Source organism: Neofelis nebulosa, chromosome 4 (genome assembly GCF_028018385.1).
Source record: "Neofelis nebulosa isolate mNeoNeb1 chromosome 4, mNeoNeb1.pri, whole genome shotgun sequence".
Classification (NCBI taxonomy): Eukaryota; Metazoa; Chordata; class Mammalia; order Carnivora; family Felidae; genus Neofelis; species Neofelis nebulosa.
The window spans coordinates 6,855,570-6,870,887 of record NC_080785.1 but is presented as its reverse complement, the minus strand read 5'-3'; the positions used below and the strand labels follow the sequence as shown (position 1 = coordinate 6,870,887).

The window sequence follows — 15,318 nt, the reverse complement described above, 5'->3', positions numbered from 1 at the left end:
CCAGGGCCTGGCCCTTCAAGAGGTATTTCTGGAGTGTGTTTTGTGCTCTCTGTTGCTGAGACTCTGATTACTTTATCTCCGTATTCCTAGTGGTGGTTTGGACCTTCCACCAGGAGTGCTTTGATTTGTTTGTTGAAGTATCCCTGGAAAAAAAATTTTTAATGGGGGTGGTGGTGGTGGAAGAGGCCTTATCCCATACAAAGAGAGAAATGACAGGGGCAGGGAAAAGGAAAAGAAAAAAAAAATTGACCAAACAGAGATCAGAGAAACTTTATGGCTTAGTCTATAGAGAGAGATAGAGAGGAAAATAAAGGAGATACAGAAGAGGCATAAAGAGAATAGATTAAAAATATCTGCTTAAACAAACCAACAACCAGAATAACCAGACTAGAGAAGGGAAGAAATAAGAGGAAGAAGAAGAAGAAAGAAGAAAAATGACAGAAGAAGAAGAAATATATATGTATATATATACATAAAATAAAAACTGACCAAGAATCAAATCAGAGAATGCAAAACTACTGGACCAATATCTGATGGTGCCTTGTAACCAGTGCCTGTGCTGGTCTGGAGGAGGGACTGTCTGGTTCAGTCAGTGTTGAGTCTTGCTCTGTTAGACACACAGTTACCAGGTGCAGAGGGGCATGCTTTGGTGTGAGCAGGTCCACCTCCACTGTGGATCCATTGTCCGTTCCCTGAAGCCCCACCTTGTTGGTGATGGGGAGTAAAATGGTGACACCCCAGTCTCTCCTCCCCAGACCAGGCATCCTAGAGCACTCTGTTCAGGTCGTCCTCACAGTGCCAAAGGAGCACGAGTGGGCAGTCTGTTCCGCTCCAGGATCCTGGGTCTCCCAGGCAGTCGGCTGGGATTCAAACCCCAATGTCTTAAAGGATCCTGCTCCACGTGCCCCAGTTCTGGCATACGGTCACTCCAGGGTATGGTCACAAAGGGCCTCTGGGTGGCGGGGGTCCTGCAGTGTCCTTTGTCCTTGGAATGGCTATTTGCCTTCTTCCCACAGCACTCAGGGAGGGGATTGCACTCTCCAACTGTGCCTGGGAGCTGGCTACAGAGCTTGGGCTGGCTCCCCTCCTCCCCAGGTACACAAAGAGGCCGGAGAAAACCCTGCAGTTAAAAATTGGTACTTTCTCCATTTTTTCTGTTCCCCAACCCATGTTTTTTCTCTTGTCCAAATACAACCTTCCACTTCTGCAACCTCTCTTTCGCTTTCTTTTGTCTTTCTGCAGAAGGGGATCCCTCCCCTCCGTTCCTACGCTGCCTTTTTTTATCTCCCCCAGTTTGAAATCATGCATCTATGGCCCATCACACTGTCCCCATGCGCCCCTGGAGATGTTTCTGTCACTCTGTAGCCTGGATTCCTGGAATTTCAAGCCTTCTTGCCTCAATACTTCTGTGTTTGAGGGACGAGGGAACTTCAGATTCCCTTACTTCTCTGCCATGTTAACTCCTCCTGAAAATTTTTTTAAGTGTTTATTTATTTGCATGAGAGAGAGAGAGCATGAGCAGGGGCAGGGCAGAGAGAGGGAGACACAGAATCTGAAGCAGTCTCCAGGCTCCAAACTGTCAGCACACAGCCCAACGTGGGGCTCAAACCTATGGACCTCAAGATCATGACCTGAGCTGAAGTCAGACGCCTCAGCTGAGTGAGTCACCCAGGCGCCCCACCACTCAGTGAAATTGAGAGTGTGATTATTACACTAGATAATTTGAGTACATGAATGTGACCAATAGTGATTGGAGAGGTTTTTTGCTTAAGGCAGAACCTGTGTAATGTTTCCTTCAGGTGGCATGGATGGAGCCATTTTGAAGGGCTGATGGGAGGAAAGAATAAGTGTCTTCTCTCCCTGTCCTTGTGACGTCCCTCTTATTTAATCACATAGTTGCACACAGGAGGACCTTGATGGAGAGGAGATTCCAATAGAGAAGAACCCCAAGATCTTGCTGATCCTAATTCCTGTAACTGAGGTGTGTGTTTCCTATGAGTGTAGCACTGGGAATCCAGGTGACAGGCACTTTGCTCGTGCAGAGAACTGACAGGAAGTTCCCACATCCCACCAGGGAGTGACATTTATGTGTAAATCACAGAGAATCTAGAGATTCAGAGAGGTGGAGTAGGGCCTCCAATTTCTCAGGTGGGTCAGGGTCCCTCAGGGCCCTGGGCCTTACTTATTCAAGGTCAATCAGACCCAAGACTTGACCAGCTAAAAATCTGTGCCAAGGAGTGTCCATATCCTTTTGTCCGAGGAGAGGACAGGCAGTCAAGAGCACAGCAGCGAATGGATATGATCTTTACATCTGTGTGGGTGACTTTGCCGGTAAGCTTGTGGCGTGGCTGGGGCTAAATTTCTGAGTACACTTAGAGACCACAACTTGGCCTTTTGAGAGTGAATTTCATTTTTGAAAGTCTCAATCTGGTAAATAGGGTGAGTGACCAAAGCATGCTAGTGTTTGGAAGCAAAAAGAAGCTACACATTAGAGACTTGTCTTCCATTGTCGCCTTTAACTTTGAAGACGACTCTGCTGAGGGAGTTTCAGACACGTTGCGAGTGATGAGCCCTGAAGATGCATGTTCCAGAGGCAGCGATCATTTGCCAAAGTGCTGTGCACATAGTCCATGAACAACAACCCAGAGTGCATTTGTAATCATTTGTGAATGTGGATGTAAGGTTGCATAATTTCTGGTAGGTTTTTAAAACAATGGTCTATCTATGTTTATTTTATTTTATTTATTTTCGGCCTCGTCTATGTTTATGAACAAAAATACAAAATGGAATATCTGAGGCAATTGTTCTGAAGTTCTTTCTTCCTGTTAAGAAGTATCTTGATTATCTGAAATTCTTCCTAAGTTGGACTGCATTCTCTGGTGTTTGGGATCAACAATGACCATGTTGCAGAAGGTGGCATTGATGGTAAGAAAACCTTCTTCTTAAGGACCTGAAGCTCTGAATCTAGGTCGGGCCACTCAAATGTTCACATCAGGAACAGTTTGCTGTGCATATTGTGCAGAGCACATAAATGTTGCCTAAGGGACAGGGGCAGGTGAGCGGTGCATGAAGAACTTTTGTGGCTGATGGATACATTCGCTATCTTGCTTGTTATGATGGTTTCACTGGTGTATACATATTTTAATTATGTCGAAAATGTTTGTATTTTCTATTTTAAATTGGACTGTCTTTGCATTAATGAATTTTCAGAGTTCTTGACACATTCTATTCTTTGTCAGATCTTTATCAAGTATATACACAAGTTCTTTCTTTATCTGATATGTGACTCGCAAACATTTTCTCCCAGTTTGTCGATTGCTCTCTCTGCCCCTTCCTGCTCACGCTCTCTATCTCTCCCTCTCTCTCTCTCAAAATAAATGATTAACTTTGAAAAATCATGTAAATCTACCACAACTGATTATCCTAATTGCATCCAATTGTACCAAAATGCTGCAGGCTTCCACTGCAGGGCTGGGTACGGGACATGGACCTTGCACCTCAGCCTTGTGTGCTGTGAGGTGCTCACAACCCTATGTCACCAGAAGACAAAAACAGAAGGAGATGCAGCAGGAAATGGTTGTGGTGAAGACAAGAAAGAAGTGTGGCTGTGCACCGGTAAATTGACCACAACCGTGCTTGTTCTTGTGAGAAGGTTCTGGGAACTGGGCCAACGTTGATTGTAGGCTACAGACTTCCTGGGGACTGAGCTGTGAGGTGCATAGGAATCATCGTTTCTTTTCTTTACTATGTCATTTCTAATAAAGTGTTACAGATATTTTTAAATGCATGAGAGGGAGGACATGGGTTGGAAAAGGTGTCAAATTATAAAACAGAGACAAGAAATGTGTAAAGAAGCAAACATTGTCAAAAGGCAAACTGCAAAACCTTTGAGGCTTTGAGCTCCAAAAGATGCAGAAATAGACTCCATCTGTGGATGAGAAAAGATTCATATTCATATCATAATGGGGCATGGACACAGGTAGGATGACAGCTTGTAGCCAGTTTTAGATGATTGTAAATCATGTTGGGGCGCCCGGGTGGCTCAGTGCATTAGACGTCTTGTTTTTAAATTTAGGCTCTTGATTTGGCCCAGGTCATGATCTGATGGGTTGTGAGTTCAAGCCCTGTGTTGGGCTCTGCACCGACAGCCTGGAGACTGAGATTCTTTCACTCCCTCTCTCTGCTCCTTCCTGCTCATGCTCTCTCTCTCTCTCTCTCTCTCTCAAAATAAATGAATAAATTTAAAAAAAATCATGTAAATCTACCATGACGGATTATCCTAAATGCACCCAATTGTACTAAAGTGCTGCAATTTTTCAGCTTTATTGAATTTTAATTTACATAAAATAAAATTCATCTCCTTCAAGTAGATTTAATCATCAATTGAAAAATATATCCAGCAAGTCTTGCTATTTCCCACTAGCCTATACATGTGTATGTTGTCATAACATATATTCATTTTATTTTATCTTTTATCTTTTGATCCCTTCCCAGGTTTCACCAATCCCCTCAACCTGGGAACCATCAACCTGTTCTCTGTAACTATGAGCTTGTCTTGTTTTTTTCTTTTTTACATTCCATATATAAGGGAGATGGTGGAGTACTTGTTTTTCTCTGTCTGACTTTATTTCACTGAGCATAATTCCCTTGACATCCATCCATGCTGTTGCAAATGGCAAGATTTGGGTTTTTTTTAATGGATGACTAATATCCAATTGTGTATATATGCCATGATTTCTCGGTCCATTTATCCATCAGTGGACACTTAGATTGTTTCCATATCCTGGCTATTGTAGATAATTCTGCAATAAACATGCGAATGCAGATAACTTTTCCAGTTAGTGTTTTTTCCTTGGGATAAATACCCAGAAGTGGCATTACTGAATCATATGATCGGTTTTTAAAAAAAGTTTTTAATAAAATTTTTAATACTTATTTACTTTTGAGTCAGAGAGAGACAGAGCTAGAGCAGGGGTTTGGTAGAGAAAGAGAGAGACACAGAATCCCAAGCAGGCTCCAGGCTCTGAGATGTCAGCACAGAACTTGATTTGGTGCTCGAACTCATGAACTGTGAGATCATTACCTGAGGCAAAGTTGGATGCTCAACTGACTGAGCCATGCAGGTGTCCCTCATTTTTTTATTTGAGAGAGAGAGAGAAAGGATGAGGGACAGAGGGACAGAGATAAAGAGAGAGAGAGGGAGAGAGAGAGAATCTTAAGCAGACTCCATGCTCAGTGTGTAGCCTATGTGGGACTCAATCGCACGACTCTGGGATCATGACCAGAGCGAATATCAAGAGTCCAACACTCAATAAATTGAGCCACCCAGGTGCTCTTTTTCTTTCATTTTTTTTAGTATCAAGGGATTTTATAGTAACTTTGGAGAAATGTCAGTAATTTATGACTATAATTTTGTAATGTCTTATTTTAGAATATAAAAACTTCACTGGATTCTAAGCTAAGGTTTTAAACTTTAAAGTTAAATTATATTGTTCTCTCTCATGTCACAACCCCTGACAGGATGGTTGCACACACGAAATAGAAAAAGACATTTGGTCTTTCCACACAGGCATCCCTTTTGTACCCTACAAGGATGAGTTGGCTTGTGTAACCTGACTAGCTGGCTTCTTAATAGGAAGAAGCAAAGTTCCATTTTGAATATAAATGGGGAGGGGAGTCTCCCACTGAGATGCCCCAAAGTCAGATTTTGTGTTACTTCCTGCATTGCTCTTATGAGGAATAGCTACCTGTAGCAGCAGCTCAGAATTCTCTTTGTAAACTACAATATTTTGTTTCCTCTTCTGTGGGCTACTTAGCTGCCAAAAGGAAGAGTAAGAAGCTCCAGGAAATCCTGGAAAGTACTTGGGCATTCCCCAAGTATTGCAAGAGAACTTCAGGCTTTCTATAGACTTCGAATAGGCTTCTTTAGAAGGGCCTTCTATAGAGTTCTGGGAGTGCAGCAGTCACTTTGGGGGGGACCGTGCGGCTACAGAGGAGGGATGTGTGTGAAGGGAAATGGGGGACCATGCAGGGGAAGCAGCTGGATTACCATCCTCATGCTGTGGCTTTTGTTTCCTGATGTCCCAGGGCTTAGAAACCAAGATGGCAGAGATTCACACCTGAGACTTGTCTTAGTGGGTAAGACAGGAGCAGGGAAAAGTGCCACAGGCAACAGCATCCTCGGAGAGAAAGTGTTTCATTTCAGCATTGCGGCAACATCTGCCACCAAGACCTGTAAGAGGGGGAGCAGCAGGTGGCAGGGAAGAGAAATTGTGGTCGTGGATATGCCTGGCATTTTCGACACTGAGGCACAGGATGCTGACACCTGCAAGGAGATTGCTCACTGCATCTTCCTGACCTCCCCAGGGCCCCATGCTCTACTCCTGGTGATCCCGCTGGGCTGGTACACGCAGGAAGAGTGAAAGGCCACGGAGAAGATCCTGCAAATGTTTGGGCTCAGAGCTAGGAGATACATGATTCTCTTATTCACCCGGAAAGATGACTTGGATGGCATCAATTTCCATGATTACTTAGAGGAAGCACCCAAAGATATCTGGGAGCCGGTGGGCAAGTTTGGTGATCGCTACTGTGTGTTCAACAATCAGGCAACAAGAGCTGAGCAGGAAGCCCAGAGAAATCAGCTGCTCACCCTGGTCCAGCGCATTCTAGTCAAGAATGAAGGAAGATGGTACATTAATAAGATGTACAAAAGGCTGACAATGAGATTCAGAAACCAATGCAAGAAATGCAAGAATTTTATGCAGCAGAGCTAGAGAGAGTGCAGATAAGAAAGGAATTTGAATACAAAATCAGAAAGCTGGAGGATAAACTGGAGCAGCAGAAACAAATGGAACAAATGGAGAGGGAATTGGCTGAGAAAGAGGCATTATATGCTGTAAGGCTGCAAAAACACAGAGATGAGAATCAGTATAAGATAGTTGACTTGATCATGAAAGCTCTGCAGATGGTTTTTCCTATCTTCTCTCACCTGTTTATGGAAGATTAACCTGAATGAGAAGATCTCCTTATTTGCTCCACATTTTCTGCTGGCCCTGCCAAGCCCCCACCCCAGAACTCATTCACCAACCTTGAAGCACTCTTGATTCTGTCTCTCAGACTCTCAGGACGAAGGGGTATAATCAGATTCACTGGTGGTGATTGGTAGATGTTTGATTGACTTACCAGGGGAGGGACACATTCTCAATTTGTGGAACTCCAGAGTAGAAGGTATTGATGCTCTTCTAAGAAGATGGCCCCAAAATTTCTCTATTTGTCCCGAGTGAAATCCAGATTCCTTCTAGATTGGTGGATCCTCTCCCTTTGTTGCTTCTACTCACTTATTTTTGCTTTTAGGACATGGCAATCACCTTACCCATATGGTTTGTTACAAAGATTGGTTCTTCATGTTAGGTAGTCTAATGATAGAAATGCTAATAGAATTCTTTCCAGATGAATGGAAATTTATTTAGTTACATTTTTACAGAGGGACTCAAGTTGTTCCTTATCAGCTGCCCACTGAAGAACAAAGAGTTGTCTGGAAACTAGACCTCTCAGAACTCAACTAAGTGAAATGCCAGAAAGAGCAGTTGAAAGGCAAAGATTCAACACAGAAGAGAACAACGGTTTGCTGTATTCAGATATATCTACAGCAACTCTTTGACAGACTTTAATACAACATATTTGCTGAATAACCAGTTCTCTCCTTTTCATGTGAAACTAACTGTTGCCACTTCACCTCCATCACCTCAGACCTTCATACCTTACTGCACATACCACCCTCTCCCAGCTGAACTGCTTGCTAGTTGGTATTATAATAAAAGTTTTCTGTTCTGTCATATTTCCATAAATTTTCAGTCCACTTCTTCTTGGAAAATACCTTTGATATTTATTTTTCTTTATTATTTTATTTAAAATTTATTTATTTATTTAGAGGCATGAGCAGGGGAGAGGCAGTGATAGAGAGAACCCCAAGCAGGCTCCACACATCAGTGCAGAGCTTGACGCAGGGCTCAAACCCACAAACCATGAGATCATGACCTGAGCTGAAACTGAGAGTGGGATGCTCAACGGACTGAGCCACCCAGGTGCCCTACGTTTGCCACTTCTTCTAAGACCACAGGTGTGAGTTTCAGTTTTTGGTAACAGTTCAAGATGATTTCAGAGCTAGTCTTGCTCTACCCTCAACACATCTCTCCTCCTTTTCCTTGGAAATTCCCAGCCACATTCTCAACCCCTCTGCCAGTCAAACACCACCTTCTCGTTGGATTCATTCATTATGCACTGATAGAAATTATGTGTAACCAAGGCTTTAGAGACCTTTCTGGTTTTCCTGGAGCAAAAATCCCCTTTAATATATGGATAACAGTAGGAGGTGTCTCTCTCTATCTGTTTTCTACTTTTCTATTTGGTACTTCTCACATAATCCATGCGAAGGTTTCCCAAAGCACATTTCCATGTTCTGCCAATATGTTCTGGTGGTCATATGTGACTCATGGCAACTCTCCTCACTCTGCCATCTTGACATTGGCTTGTCCATGCTCAAAGCCATTTTGCCCAAAGGGACATATACCTCTCCCAGTTTTCCTCAAACACCCATGAGTTTAGACTGTACTTTTAATTAATCTCGAGGATAAAGGAAGCACACCACAAAGAAGCTCACAATCCCTCACAATCCCTTCTCCCCAGGAGAAGGGACCAAGATAGTGGAGTAGCATGGAAGTTTTCTGCTTCTCTCATTCCTGAAATTCAGCCAGATCAGCACAAAAGCGTTTTTCACACTGGAAAACTTACCTGAGGATCAACATAACCATCTGCGTAACCTGAGCCACAGAACTTGGCAGGTACACAGCACGAGAGGTGATTTGGGGGAGAGAGAAGCCATGGAGGATAGGGAGTTGTTTTTGCTTGTGGAGATAGGACAGAAACAGGGGGTAGAATACAGGAAAACAGTCCCCCAAAAGGCAACTGTAGAGAAAGAGAAAGAGTGCAAACACCCAAAAGGGACTGAACAAGAAAGCAAGAAAGGAGAAAGTAGATTTTCAATACCATTAAGAAGAAGGGCCCTATAAACAAGGGAGCCCAGAGTTGGAAACTCTGTATCTCGCTACCTGGTGGTGATCTGGTGGGAAGGGTGAATCCCCAGGAGCGAGTTCCGAGGGCTCCGAGGGCCACGTGGGGAGAAACAGTTGCCCTGCTAAGAGAACATTTGGTAGAGGTCGTGTGGCCTCCCCACAAGTAAGTGTCCCAGTGGACCCTGGAGAACAGCTGTTTGTTGGTTTTGGAACAAAGGCATTATGGGGGCAGTGAAGTCTGGCACCAGATGTGTGTTGTGATTTACCACCATCCCTGAGATGCTGCTGCTACATGACTGGGCAAACGTCTTGTGGGACACATTGGTACCTGGCTGTAGGCTCTGGGCATCTGCAGCAGGTGGTCCCATGAACGTTCCCAGGGGTGGCGAGCACCTGGCCATTGCTTGGCAAGACCCTCCCACGGAGGGTTGGAGTGGGCCAAGACTAAGGGACCTCAGAAATGAGGGGTTTGGAAACACAGCCCCTTCTGAGATGAAATTCAGAAGGGAGGTGCCACCTCATGGCTTGGTCGCAGATAGTGTAGAAGTGGGGAGTGGATGGATGCTGGAGACAAAGGAAGGTTGCATGTTTTTAATAATCAAATGTTTTCCTACTTTTTATTTCCTTTCCCCCCCCCCTTTCTTTCCCTTTTTTCTCTATTCTGTCAGGCTTCTTTCAACAACCAGACCAAAACACACCTAAGATCTAGCATCCTTCATTTGATTTTTTTGTGTGTTGTTTTAAATTTTTTAATTTTTTTAATAATTCCTTTTCTTCTTCCAAAATGAAGGAATTCACTCAAAAGAAAGGACATGAGGAAATGCTTCTGACAAATAAGCAAAATGTCTGAACCAGAATTTAGAGTCCCAATAGTACGAATATTAGCTGGGTTTGAAAAAAGCATAGATTCCCTTTCTGTGGAGATAAAAGAAGTAAAATTTGCCATCATGAAATTAAAAATGCTGGAACTGGGATGCAATCTCATATGGTTGTCACGGTGGCAAGGATGGATGCAGCAGAGCAGGGAATCGATGATGCAGAGGACAAACTTATGGAGGTTAAGGAAGCAGGAAAAAAAGAGGGAAACTAAGGCAAAAGAGCATGAGATAAGATTTAGAGAACGTGGTGACTCATTCAAAAGGAACAACATCCGATTAATAGGGGTCTCAGAAAATGAAGACAGAGAACACAGAGAAGGTTTATGTGAGGAAATCATACCAGAACACTTTCCTACCCTGAGGAAAGACAGACATCAAAACCCAGGAAGCACAGAGAACTCCCATCAGATTCAAGGAAAACCAACTATCAACAAGTCATTTCATATTCAAATTCACAAAATAAACAGACAAGGAAAGAATTGTGAAAGCAGCAAAGGAAAAAAGCCCTTAACCTACAAGTGCAACCAGATCAGGTTCTCAGCAGACCTATCCACAGAAATTGGCAGGACAGAAAGGAGTGGCGGGATATATTCAAAGTGATGAACTGGAAAAGTAAGCAGCCTAAAGCTCTTTATTCAGCAAGGTTGTTTGTTCAAAATAGAAAGGGAGATAAAGTGTTTCCCAGACACAGGAAAACTATAGACCTTTGTGACCAGTAACCAGCCTGGAATGAAATTGTGTGGGGGACTCTCTCAGGGGAGAAAAGGTGAACCAAAGCAAAAAAGACAAAAGCAACAAAGACCAGAGAACACCACCAGAAACTGAAACTCTAAAGGCAACACAATGGCAATAAATTCATATTTTTCAGAACTCACTCTAAATGTCAATGGACTAAATGCTCTAGTCAAAAGACATAGGGAAACAAAATGAATAAGAAAACAAGTTCAATCTTTAGACTGTTTCCAAAAGACCTATTTTATTATTTTTATTTTTATTTTTTCTCTCTTTTTTTAATATATGAAATTTATTGTCAAGTTGGTTTTCATACAACACACAGGGCTCATCCCAAAAGATGCCCTCTTCAATACCCATCACCGAGCCTCCCCTCCCTCCCCTCCCCCATCAACCCTCAGTTTGTTCTTAGTTTTCTTTTTTTCTTTTTATTATTTTTTTATTTTTTATTTTTTAATATATGAAATTTACTGTCAAATGGTTTCCATACAACACCCAGTGCTCATCCCAAAAGGTGCCCTCCTCAATACCCATCACCCACCCTGCCCTCCCTCCCACCCCCCATCAACCCTCAGTTTGTTCTCAGTTTTTAACAGTCTCTTATGCTTTGGCTCTCTCCCACTCTAACCTCTTTTTTTTTTTTTCCTTCCCCTCCCCCATGGGTTTCTGTTGAGTTTCTCAGGATCCACAGAAGAGTGAAAACATATGGTATCTGTCTTTCTCTGTATGGCTTATTTCACTTAGCATCACACTCTCCAGTTCCATCCACGTTGCTACAAAAGGCCATATTTCATTTTTTCTCATTGCCACGTAGTATTCCATTGTGTATATAAACCACAATTTCTTTATCCATTCATCAGTTGCTGGACATTTAGGCTCTTTCCATAATTTGGCTATTGTTGAGAGTACTGCTATAAACATTGGGGTACAAGTGCCCTTATGCATCAGTACTCCTGTATCCCTTGGATAAATTCCTAGTAGTGCTATTGCTGGGTCATAGGGTAGGTCTATTTTTAATTTTCTGAGGAACCTCCACACTGCTTTCCAGAGTGGCTGCACCAATTTGCATTCCCACCAACAGTGCAAGAGGGTTCCTGTGTCTCCACATCTTCTCCAGCATCTATAGTCTCCTGATTTCTTCATTTTGGCCACTCTGACTGGCGTGAGGTGATATCTGAGTGTGGTTTTGATTTGTATTTCCCTGATAAGGAGCGACGTTGAACATCTTTTCATGTGCCTGTTGGCCATCCGGATGTCTTCTTTAGAGAAGTGTCTATTCATGTTTTCTGCCCATTTCTTCACTGGGTTATTTGTTTTTCGGGTGTGGACTTTGGTGAGCTCTTTATAGATTTTGGATACTAGCCCTTTGTCCGATATGTCATTTGCAAATATCTTTTCCCATTCCGTTGGTTGCCTTTTCGTTTTGTTGGTTGTTTCCTTTGCTGTGCAGAAGCCTTTTATCTTAATAAGGTCCCAGTAATTCACTTTGGCTTTTAATTCCCTTGCCTTTGAGGATGTGCCGAGTAAGAGATTGCTACGGCTGAGGTCAGAGAGGTCTTTTCCTGCTTTCTCCTCTAGGGTTTTGATGGTTTCCTGTCTCACATTCAGGTCCTTTATCAATTTTGAGTTTATTATTGTGAATGGTGTGAGAAAGTGGTTTAGTTTCAACCTTCTGCATGTTGCTGTCCAGTTCTCCCAGCACCATTTGTTAAACAGACTGTCTTTTTTCCATTGGATATTCTTTCCTGCTTTGTCAAAGATGAGTTGGCCATACGTTTGTGGGTCTAGTTCTGGGGTTTCTATTCTATTCCATTGGTCTATGTGTCTGTTTTTATGCCAATACCATGCTGTCTTGATGGTTACAGCTTTGTAGTAGAAGCTAAAGTCTGGGATTGTGATGCCTCCTGCTTTGGTCTTCTTCTTCCAAATTACTTTGGCTATTCGGGGCCTTTTGTGGTTCCATATGAATTTTAGGATTGCTTGTTCTAGTTTCAAGAAGAATGCTGGTGCAATTTTGATTGGGATTGCATTGAATGTGTAGATAGCCTTGGGTAGTATTGACATTTTGACAATATTTATTCTTCCAATCCATGAGCATGGAATGTCTTTCCATTTCTTTATATCTTCTTCAATTACCTGCATAAGCTTTCTATAGTTTTCAGCATACAGATCTTTTACATCTTTGGTTAGATTTATTCCTAGGTATTTTATGCTTCTTGGTGCAATTGTGAATGGGATCAGTTTCTTTATTTGTCTTTCTGTTGCTTCATTGTTACTGTATAAGAATGCAACTGATTTCTGTACATTGATTTTGTATCCTGCAACTTTGCTGAATTCATGTATCAGTTCTAGCAGACTTTTGGTGGAGTCTATCGGATTTTCCATGTATAATATCATGTCATCTGTAAAAAGCGAAAGCTTGACTTCATCTTTGCCAATTTTGATGCCTTTGATTTCCTTTTGTTGTCTGATTGCTGATGCTAGAACTTCCAGCACTATGTTAAACAACAGCGGTGAGAGTGGGCATCCCTGTCGTGTTCCTGATCTCAGGGAAAAAGCTCTCAGTTTTTCCCCATTGAGGATGATGTTAGCTGTGGGCTTTTCATAAATGGCTTTTATGATCTTTAAGTATGTTCCTTCTATCCCGACTTTCTCAAGCGTTTTTATTAAGAAAGGGTGCTGGATTTTGTCAAAGGCCTTTTCTGCATCGATTGACAGGATCATATGGTTCTTCTCTTTTTTTTTTTGTTAATGTGATGTATCACGTTGATCGATTTGCGAATGTTGAACCAGCCCTGCATCCCAGGAATGAATCCCACTTGATCATGGTGAATAATTCTTTTTATATGCTGTTGAATTCGATTTGTTAGTATCTTATTGAGAATTTTTGCATCCATATTCATCAGGGATATTGGCGTGTAGTTCTCTTTTTTTTACTGGGTCTCTGTCTGGTTTAGGAATCAAAGTAATACTGGCTTCATAGAATGAGTCTGGAAGTTTTCCTTCCCTTTCTATTTCTTGGAATAGCTTGAGAAGGATAGGTATTATCTCTGCTTTAAACGTCTGGTAGAACTCCCCTGGGAAGCCATCTGGTCCTGGACTCTTATTTGTTGGGAGATTTTTGATAACCGATTCAATGTCTTCGCTGGTTATGGGTCTGTTCAAGCTTTCTATTTCCTCCTGATTGAGTTTTGGAAGAGTGTGGGTGTTTAGGAATTTGTCCATTTCTTCCAGGTTGTCCAATTTGTTGGCATATAATTTTTCATAGTATTCCCTGATAATTGTTTGTATCTCTGAAGGATTGGTTGTAATGATTCCATTTTCATTCATGATTTTATCTATTTGGGTCATCTCCCTTTTCTTTTTGAGAAGCCTGGCTAGAGGTTTGTCAATTTTGTTTATGTTTTCAAAAAACCAACTCTTGGTTTCGTTGATCTGCTCTACAGTTTTTTTAGATTCTATATTGTTATTTCTGCTCTGATCTTTATTATTTCTCTTCTTCTGCTGGGTTTAGGCTGCCTTTGCTGTTCTGCTTCTATTTCCTTTAGGTGTGCTGTTAGATTTTGTATTTGGGATTTTTCTTGTTTCTTGAGATAGGCCTGGATTGCAATGTATTTTCCTCTCAGGACTGCCTTCGCTGTGTCCCAAAGCGTTTGGATTGTTGTATTTTCATTTTCGTTTGTTTCCATATATTTTTTAATTTCTTCTCTAATTGCCCGGTTGACCCACTCATTCGTTAGTAGGGTGTTCTTTAACCTCCATGTTTTTGGAGGTTTTCCAGACTTTTTCCTGTGGTTAATTTCAAGCTTCATAGCATTGTGGTCTGAAAGTATGCATGGTATAATTTCAATTCTTGTAAACTTATGAAGGGCTGTTTTGTGACCCAGTATATGATCTATCTTGGAGAATGTTCCATGTGCGCTCGAGAAGAAAGTATATTCTGTTGCTTTGGGATGCAGAGTTCTAAATATATCTGTCAAGTCCATCTGATCCAATGTATCATTCAGGGCCCTTGTTTCTTTATTGACTGTGTGTCTAGATGATCTATCCATTTCTGTAAGTGGGGTGTTAAAGTCCCCTGCAATGACCACATTCTTATCAATAAGGTTGCTTATGTTTATGAGTAATTGTTTTATATATCTGGGGGCTCCGGTATTCGGCGCATAGACATTTATAATTGTTAGCTCTTCCTGATGGATAGACCCTGTAATTATTATATAATGCCCTTCTTCATCTCTTGTTACAGCCTTTAATTTAAAGTCTAGTTTGTCTGATATAAGTATGGCTACTCCAGCTTTCTTTTGGCCTCCAGTAGCATGATAAATAGTTCTCCATCCCCTCTCTCTCAATCTAAAGGTGTCCTCAGATCTAAAATGAGTCTCTTGTAGACAGCAAATAGATGGGTCTTGTTTTTTTTTATCCATTCTGATACCCTATGTCTTTGGGTTGGCGCATTTAATCCATTTACATTCAGTGTTATTATAGAAAGATACAGGTTTAGAGTCATTGTGATGTCTGTGTGTTTTATGCTTGTAGTGATGTCTCTGGTACTTTGTCTCACAGGATCCCCCTTAGGATCTCTTGTAGGGCTGGTTTAGTGGTGACAAATTCCTTCAGTTTTTGTTTGTTTGGGAAGA

At 41.9% G+C, this 15,318-nt stretch overlaps 2 protein-coding genes across 2 annotated transcripts in view; both read left to right on the top strand.

Moving 5' to 3' along the window:
• Nucleotides 1–15,318, top strand: part of LOC131508756 (GTPase IMAP family member 7-like) — a 65,388-nt gene that overhangs the window by 10,940 nt on the left and 39,130 nt on the right. The gene's annotated exons all lie outside the window — the stretch shown is intronic.
• LOC131508745 (GTPase IMAP family member 4-like) lies at nucleotides 3,363–7,847 on the top strand. The gene is given in 3 exon segments (XM_058723843.1): nucleotides 3,363–3,615; nucleotides 6,088–6,705; nucleotides 6,708–7,847. Coding segments are annotated over 3 exon segments (1,155 nt in total). The 5' UTR covers nucleotides 3,363–3,377; the 3' UTR covers nucleotides 7,007–7,847.